At 33.4% G+C, this 9238-nt stretch overlaps 2 protein-coding genes and 2 pseudogenes across 4 annotated transcripts, besides 2 other annotated features; all 4 read left to right on the top strand.

Annotated features, from left to right (window-relative positions):
• Positions 1-3450: part of a mobile genetic element that runs on past the window's edge.
• TVAGG3_0194940 lies at positions 1304-2591 on the top strand (annotated as a pseudogene). The gene has a single exon. A coding segment is annotated over exon 1 (1288 nt).
• Positions 3451-4403: 953 nt separating the features above from the next.
• Positions 4404-5900, top strand: TVAGG3_0194920 (protein of unknown function, DUF4106 family; the record flags this gene model as incomplete). The annotated part of the gene is made up of 1 exon (XM_051226115.1): positions 4404-5900. A coding segment is annotated over one exon (1497 nt), but the record flags the coding sequence as incomplete, so codon positions are not given.
• A 177-nt stretch (positions 5901-6077) lies between these two features.
• Positions 6078-9238: part of a mobile genetic element that runs on past the window's edge.
• Positions 6135-7109, top strand: TVAGG3_0194910 (protein of unknown function, DUF4106 family; the record flags this gene model as incomplete). The annotated part of the gene is made up of 1 exon (XM_051226114.1): positions 6135-7109. One exon carries the CDS (start codon positions 6135-6137, stop codon positions 7107-7109), a length of 975 nt encoding a protein of 324 aa, XP_051111100.1.
• Positions 7484-8556, top strand: TVAGG3_0194900 (annotated as a pseudogene). The gene has a single exon. A coding segment is annotated over exon 1 (1073 nt).

Below are 9238 nucleotides of genomic sequence, written 5' to 3'. Positions count from 1 at the left end.
CCATTTTAAAAAAATGAATAAAATTGTATAGTAAATTATATTTGTGAAATTTGTGACGCTACATTCAATCTAAGACCAATATCTCAAAGAATTCCTCATTTAAGTATTACTTTTCATTGTTTTTTAAAAAATATCTTTGCTTATTTGTTCACTTTTTTGACATTTATTATATGCTTTTTATCATATTTCCGATGATATGAATATATATTCTATATAAGAATGACGCTACATTCAATCTAAGACCAATATCTCAAAGAATTCCTCATTTAAGTATTACTTTTCATTTTTGATTCAATTTTCGAACGGTTTTCGTAAATTTTGCATCATTTCATTTTTTAATGGGAAAATCATCTATATTTAATCAAAAAAGAGCAAACTTTACAGACGAAAATAAAATATTTATCAGGGAACAATCTGATAAATACCAAAAATCAACATCGAGAGATGAAAAAACGAATATAATCAAACAAGTTCTTCAATATTTTAATATTAAATACGCCGAAAATGAATCTAAAGCTGTCAGAAGATATTTTAGTTATATTGCAGTTAAAAATATTCCCGCAGTTACTGGAAAATATCCTGATACAATTGTTCGCAAAGATATGCTTTATTCGCATGATCATACAAATATTATTAATTCAAATAATATTGAACGTTACTACCGTTGCATCGATCATTCTTGTCAAGCACGTTATTTAGTTAAAATTGAGAACAGTTCAGTTTCCGAAGATTTACAAAAGGAACATATACCCGAATGCAGACAATTTAAAAAGTTACAAAATGAAAAAAATGATCTTCATAAATCAATGACTCTGACAGAAATATACAATAAGGCAATGGCAAAATTTTCTGAAGACAACGGCACTTTTCAGCAGATTAAAAAATTTATGACAGAACTTGCTGTTGGTACTGATGAAAACCCATTAATTAAAGATTCATTGGTCAGGGAAGTTTATAATAAGTCCAGAAAATTTTCTGTTGGAGAAAAAATTACAGACGATGAAATTGCTAATTTTTGTTTAATAAATGGCGAGCAGTTTTTCATTGGCCATGATTTTCAAGCAAATTGTGAGACGATGTTTTTTGGTTTTGAGAAGGCAATTCAATTTGCAAAAGAAGCCACAGATTTATTTTGCGATGGAACTTTTAAAATTACACCAAAACATTTTCAAAAAGGACAGATGCTAACAATTATGATTTGTGAACCTTCAACAAATCAATATCTACCACTTTTATTTATATTCATGAAAAACCGCACATTTGAATCTTATAAGAAGGCATTTGAATATATTTTTACTGTCAAGGGTATTCAATTTTCAAAGCTAATTCAAATTCATTGTGATTTTGAAAAGGGAATGATAGAGGCACTTCAACAAATTTTCCCTAAAGTCCGTATAATTGGATGCCTATTTCATTTCAAACAAGCTTTACACAGGAAACTTGTAGCACTTTATACAAAAAATTTCAATACTTTACAAAATTCTTTATTTAAGCTATATTCTATTACTCCATTCATGTCTCATGAAGAATTTGTACTTACAATGCATATAATTAATCAAAATAAAGTTGATTCGATCAAAGATTATATTGATTATTTCAACAAAGTTTGGTTGCCGCACTACAATTTAATATCTCAATATAATAATGCAACTGCAATATTCACTAATGATTGCCTCGAGAGTATGCATTCAGAATTTTCTTCGTTAAAACATCCAAACATTTATGAAGCTATTAAGAAGATATCTCAAATCCAATTAGATAAATATAACGCCATCAAAAATAACCAGAAGATCGAGCGCCATATAAAAACCGTTATCACTGATAGCTACAAAAATTATATTCTTGACTGCTTTCAAAAAGAACTTGAGAAAACAATTTTTTCTATCAAACAATACAACGTAAGTGATCTTTCTTTGGCTCAGAACGAGATTTCTCCATATGGTTCCATAGAATCGAGTTCATTGTTCGAAAATATTCCAGTTCATGATGCAGATATACTCAAATCGATCGATCTAACAGATAAAGATACAATGATCACTAAGTTTATTAATGAAAAAAGAGAAAAAATTATGGCATTATTTAATGAAACATTAAATCATCCAGATTTTAATTCATCCACTCCAATTCAAACTAATTTTGAGCAAGCCGATACAAATCAAGGTTCAGATGCTCCAATTCGCTCCGAAAATTCAAATATTGCAGACTCTACAGATTTAGAACCAGAAAATCAAAACCATCCTTCTACAAATCAAATGTCTAGTAATCTAGAACATAAGCTGGACCTTCTTGATCATATTGAAAAACAATTATCGAAAATGCGCTCGTTATTGGGAATTCTTCCTACTACAAATGCTATTGTTGGGCCGTCAAAACAAGTTTCAGTTAATAGCAAGCAAAATTCTGAAAAAAATAAGAAAAAATCTTCCATAACAACAAAATCAAACAATAAAAAACAAAATTCATCCGACAATCCTCCTAAACGTAAAGCTCCTATTTCGGAAAGGATTCTCAGCGATAATAACTTATATTTTCAAGTTCATCGAAAGAGATCGAAAAGCAAACGTTCCACATCTACAGAGAAAAAGAATTGATATATGAAGTCTAATTCCTTTTATAACTACTATATTTTTATTCTTATGACTAAAAAATAATATATTATTTAACAATTTTCATTTTTTTCTTTTAACAATTTCGTTTTATTTCCATTTATTGTTAAATGATTTTTAGCATACACCTTTCTTTGTTCATCTTCTAAATACAATTTATTTTTTCTTAGATATAATTCTATTCATTCAATTCGATCGTTATTTTTCAGTACATGATCGTAATTTTCAATTATTGATCGCGATTTTACTTCAGAATTTGTTCGCAATATTGCTTGTCAAAATTATATCTCTATTCTCTCATTTCTGTTTAGTCAATATCATTACACTCCTATTGTCTAATAACATGCTATTAATTTTCTTAAAATTAAAAAAAAATATCAACTTTTAAAAACAGAAACTTAACATCCTTAGGTCAATGGATTTTGATGTGAGATACATTTAATCTGTTTTTCTTTTTTTATTTTAAATAATTGAATATTTATAGTTGTTATGGGTCTTACATCATGTAAAACGAATTTTCTTAAAGTAAATTTACTTTTTCTTCAATCTTTCTTACATATTTATTAAAAAAAATTATCCAAAAAAAGATGTTTTAGAATGAAAAAAATAGAAAAATCTTCATTTATAGTCTTTCTTGAATGTATACGTTTTGATTTTTTTCTTTTTTAAAAAATTCAATTTCTAGAAAAATCGAGAAAAAATCATTTTCTTCTATTTTTTAGGACGCCATACTCATTGAAATCTCCTCTCAGGACGCCATAAACTATTCAATTATGGTGTAAACTTCTCAAAAATTGAATAGTTTACATCAGGACGCCTTAGGACGCCAACCCTTTACGCGCCCATATTAAACTTACCTTTATAATATAAACTTTCTACATAATCAAAAAAAAAAAAAAAAGGTATTGGGGCTTCCAGGCACTTCGTGCCCTCTAGCCCCGAAGATGTTTAGTATAAATGAAGTTTAGAGGACATACATGACTATGAGTTTAGATATGACAAGATAGAATATGAGAGAGGTCCTATAAACCGGAGAAAGTGTCATATAAACATCTGTCATTTTACTCAGAATTTTATACAGAATTCAATAAAAATATATTTTAGGTGAAGAGGTGAGATCTCACCTGTTTTCTCACCTCTTTTTTCACCCCATATGTCCTTACTGAGAAAGTGTCATATAAACATCTGTCAAAAGCCGCTTTTTAACTTCACTTAAAATGCCACGTAAGCTACGTAAGAATATACGTAAGAGGAAGAGAGCATTGAAACATCCAATAGTAAGACTAACACCACAACAACAGTTGCAACAACAAATGCTGAATGACCCCACTATGTTGCAACAAATGTCAAGCAATCCTATGCTTTTAAACCGAGTTCTTGGTGCACAGAGTGGAGGTTTAAGAGCGGCACTTTTAGCGAAAATGGCAGGCTATGGTGGAGCTGCAGACGGAACAGCCTATAACCCTCAAAGTCAAATGAATTTGAGTTCACTCAAAAATCAAATAAATAACAGATGTCAAAAAGTCAAACATAGACATACAGAAGCAAATAAGTGAAAACGAAAAGAAACTAGAATATGACAGACACACAAAGAAACTCAATGAGTTAAACGTAGAGAAAAAGAAGAAAGAAGAACAACTGAAAGAACTAAGTACAGAGGAATATGCGAAAAAAGTGTCAGAAAAAGCAACAGAAGTAGCAAAAATGGAACAAGATGTCATAAATTTGAAAAACCATACTACTCAATATAAAATACTGAAAGATGAAGAGATAAAACAAAAAGCCCTGAAGACATATATGGATAGCGATGAGTATAAAAAAGAAGTTGAAGCAAATGTAAAGGCAGAAAAACTTTTACAGTTGCAAAACCAAACCGTACAGTATGAAAACTTAGCACAAGAAAGTAAAAATAACGACGCAGCCATGCAAAAGGCAATGAAAAGCGCAGAATATATAAAAGCTAACAATGACTGGTTAGATGCCCAAGCCAACGCTAAAGCAGCCCAACTCATAGGGTCAATAAGGACAAAAATACAAGCGGATGAAGATAGTTCAAATGAAGCTTTAACAAATGCTAACTTTAAGAACGCTTTCGAAGCTCTTCATAGTAAGGTGAAACAAGTGAACGACTTCTCATCTGGAAAGAAACTGAAGTCTGAAGGTTTCGACAAAGAGTTAAAAGAAGTAGCACAAAATATGACGAAAATAACAGATGCAGCAACGAGACAGGCAGTTCAAAGTGCCTATGACGCCGTTAGAGCAACTGTTGTGAAAAGTCAAGAAAAAGAGTTACAACAGACCAAAACAGACCTAGTAAATGCTTTCTTAAAAACGAAAAGTCAGGTAGGACATTACGCTGCAGATGGAACATATGTGCCAGCTGGTGGAACTTATATACCACCAAACCCTCCAAGAGAAGCACCTGCACCAGGACTACCTAAAACATTTACATCGTCACATGGACATAGACACAGGCATGCACCAAAACCAACACAACAACCAACAGTTCAAAACCCTGCACAACAACAACAACAACAACAACCAACACAACAACCAACAGTTCAAAACACTGCACAGCAACAACCACAAACAGAGCAAGGACATAAAAGAAGTAGAGAACAAGGAAACCAAGAATTCTTAAAAATGCTAAAGGAAAAATATGGTTACCCAGATACTATTGACTTTAGTGACAGATATAAAGAAGCTATTAGAAAGTTCAAGGAAGAAAATACTGACCCGAACCTATTTAGCTTTATGGCTCAGCATAAAATCGGATATAATTTCAAACCTGGAAAATACAAGCTCGCTAAGGGATATGATTTAATAGCATATCGTCCAAATGACATGACTGAATTTACTCCGAGATATTTTATGTCAGAGATAAATGATGATTCAACTATCTTCATGAAACGCGTAAAAAATAGAGACGGAACGAAAGAAGAAAGGCTTATGAATGCAGATGACTTAAATAGGGAACTTGTTAAAAACGGTCTCGGAATATATGAAATGCCAGCAGATGAGGTACAAGAAACTCCACAGGAAGAAGTTCAGATACAACCAGACATGGAAGAAATAGTTCAGCAACAACAGCTAGAAGAGCCTGAAGGAAACGAACAAGTCACTCCTTTGGAAACTAACTTCACAGAACTAGATGAAGATTTGGAACAGCCGAAAAATCTTGACCCTCAACAAGAGTATGCGGAGAATATGGAATATTTCCAAGAGTCTAAAAAAAATTCGGCTGACATAGTAGAAGAATATCGAAAAATGTTTGCCGACATACAAAAGACTCCAACACCAGATGAAAATATTCAGCATAGAATGGAAGTACTGAAAGAAAATGTACACAAATACAACAACCCTTTTTACTTACGACCATATAACGTTCAATCTTCGGATGAACTCGGTGAAGATAAAAGGTTAAATTTCAACAAAACATATAGAAATGAAACATTGTTTAAAGTTCATTCAGAACCTAACCAAGATGGAAACAAACCTACTTTTGTTTCTGCAGACTATGGAACTACAATGAGATGGGGTCATAAAGCTAACCCGGATAGGTGGTTCATAAACTTACAACCACAATTCCAAGAAGTTGTAGACGCAATGGAAGTCAATCGTGAACCAGATATAGCTGGTATTTTCAGCGCGGCTTTAATGCCATTGAAAGATATGAAACATGCAGATATTTTGGACCAGTATGAAATGAACATGGCTGATGGAAATATAACACCTGACGTTCTAAAACATTTATCTCAAAGAACTACACAGAACCATAGAGATGGTATATTTGGTGAAGAGTTTAGAAAGAGAGTTAGGGAGAGAGAAGGAAGAGAACCTATTGTACATGACCTTGCAAACGAAAGTTTACAAAATGTCATAAAAACTTACTTTGCAGACGATGAACCGAGAAGGGATGAATATTTAAGAAAACTCAAATGGACAGTACCAAATGAAATGTTAGTATTGAAAAACATGTTCCTTGACAAAATAAAACCAACTACAGAAATAAACGACGCAAGACTGAAACGTTGGGTAAAAGCTTTCCCATTCACAAAAGATATAGTTGGTAACATGGAAAGAAAACCAGAATGGCTACAAAAACATATATTTGGAAACGAGCTTATTCCATATGGACAGGCTCTGTTTGAAGAGCTTGAACCGGAAACTCAGGAAAGAGTCATGCAAACAATACGCGAAGACTCAAATACAGACTATGACAAACTCTTTCTAGGATATAGGTTACCTGAGATGGGCGACCAGAGCCAAAAGGCAAAAAGGACATGGGAAATTTGCAACATACTAGATGAACATAATGCAAAGATGCAACAACTTCAAGCAGAGGGCAAGTTACCAAAGCGACACCAAAGAAGAAGAGTAGAACAAAGTGAAAGTAGTGAAGAACAAAGTGAAAGTAGTGGCAATGAAGGAAAAAGAAGAGTTAAAAACTCAGTCAGGAAGAAAGTAAAGCTTGGTCCACGTGGGTTCTATTATGACATATAAATCCAACTATTCTATATTTTTACTCATATGAAATGTACGCCGCTCAGAATATAACGCCAACAGTTTTGGATGCTATGAATGGAAATGTTTCCGAATGGTATAACGAATGCGACAATGCCATTAGAAGGTCAGAAATAGTTCCTGGAACTTACGAATATACAACTGCTGTTTCTTATGGAAACGTAGGTGAGTTTGGAGAAGGTTCTTCAACAACAGTAGATATTGCTTGCGACAGGTTTCATATAATTTCTATTGACAACTCTTTCTTATACGTGGAACAAGACATTGAAATAAAACCTTCTGCCAAGTTGTCTGACAAGAAAGGTTGCAATGGAATTTTCTATGTCGGATACCAATATGCTCCAGAAGTTTTCATGGGATATAAGATATATTCTAACTCTGACTTAGTTCAAACAGTAACATGGGCAAACTATGAATGGTTCGCTTTGAGAAACTCAGTACAACCACAAGCTAGAGAACAAACAGACCAGTAGCAACTATTGAAAAAAAGAGAATAGAAAATAAGAAGACTTGACCCTAACGTTCCAGGAGTTTATGTTGACCTTTCTGGACAAACTGCAGCAGCAGTAACCAAAGTAAAATTGAAACTTAGAGTTCCTTTGTCATCTTTCCTCATCTTCAGGTTTTTAAGATACTTGCCAAACTGGGCAGGAAAAATTTCTATCGAACTTACTCCAAGCAAAAATAACTTAGTCATTGCACCAACACAAGACCCATTCACTTGCTGTAGCTGGAACTGGTGGAGCCAAGTTCTGTGACTTTTGCAAAGACAAAATTGACTTAGACTTTGGTTTCTCAAACCTCAACACTGAAGTAAACTACACTTCAATGCTGCTGGAACTGCTTGGGACCCAGTTAAGTTCACATGCGAAAAGTTTGAATGCAAGAGAATAGAAAGCAGACTTGCAGTCTATATGTTGGACCCAGATATTTCAAATGCTTTAGCTGCCAAATATATTGCAGTTCCACTTATGTTCCCTATACACCAAATATCTGTCAAAGACTTTGCAGGTGAAGTTGGAAACCAAAGTGCTGACCCAGGTGCAAGAACAGATATTGCCTTAACAACTGCAATGAAACATGCAGATACTATGTTTGTACTGTTCAGACGAACTATAAATGACTATTCTTGTTTCTACAACCCCGGTATTAAATATCATATAAACATAGATGGCAAATACTATCCAAGAGAAGAATATTCTACAGTTGAGGATATGAGGTCATACAACTTGACATTAGATGCTATGAACTTTAACAACAACTTCACAACAACCATTAACCCTGAAATGCAAAGTTCTATTATGCCATATGTGAAAGTATGGACCATACAGGAGCTCAAAAAACTCAATATACAAATGGAGACCGTTCAAACTTTTGGCTTGGCATTCCATTTGCTGACTCAGAAGACTTTATGGGTGGTATTTCAACTGTTGGTACAGTTCAAATACAATATACTGGTGACAGAGACGGTCCAGATGAATTGAAAGCAAAGAAGTTTACAAAACCAATAGCACTTTTCACGGAAGATGCTCTTTTGAAGATTCGTTCGATGAAACCTGCTGGGGCTCCTCAGATTGGTATAACGACAGCTTCCATCGAGCAGATTTGGCAGCAGGTCAGTAAGTTGTTCTTGAACTGACTTCTCTCCGTCAAATATTGACAGTACGCCAGTTTTGATATAATATTGTATTATAAACTTACCTTTAGAAATATCGGTCAGTTTTGTTGTTATATTTTTGTCTGCTTCAAGAACTTTCACCATTTCGGTTATACCAACTTTCTTTGCTTTATGAAAATATTTTGGTTCAGCAAAGACTGCTATTCTATAACATTTTCCATTGTTTGTATAAAGAACTACTCTATCAATGAACTTGTATTGTTTGTGTGTGTAAACTTTGTTTTGCTTCAATTCGAAGAGATACTCAAATACGTCCATCTTTTTATTCTAAGTAAAATGTCATTTCCGAAAAATAGAAGCGTAAGTGTTTCAAAAGGTTTAATGGCGATGGCAGATGTGAAGTTAAATTCACCAACTCAAACAAACAGTCAAAGTGTTGTTGTCAATGTCAAAGAAGAGATGTTGAAGTGGGGAAACCATACGAAGACGA

The sequence above is a fragment of the Trichomonas vaginalis genome, chromosome IV (genome assembly GCF_026262505.1).
Source record: "Trichomonas vaginalis G3 chromosome IV, whole genome shotgun sequence".
NCBI lineage: Eukaryota > Parabasalia > Trichomonadida > Trichomonadidae > Trichomonas > Trichomonas vaginalis.
The sequence above is the reverse complement of the archived record's forward strand: the minus strand, read 5'-3'. Positions and strand labels throughout refer to the sequence as shown.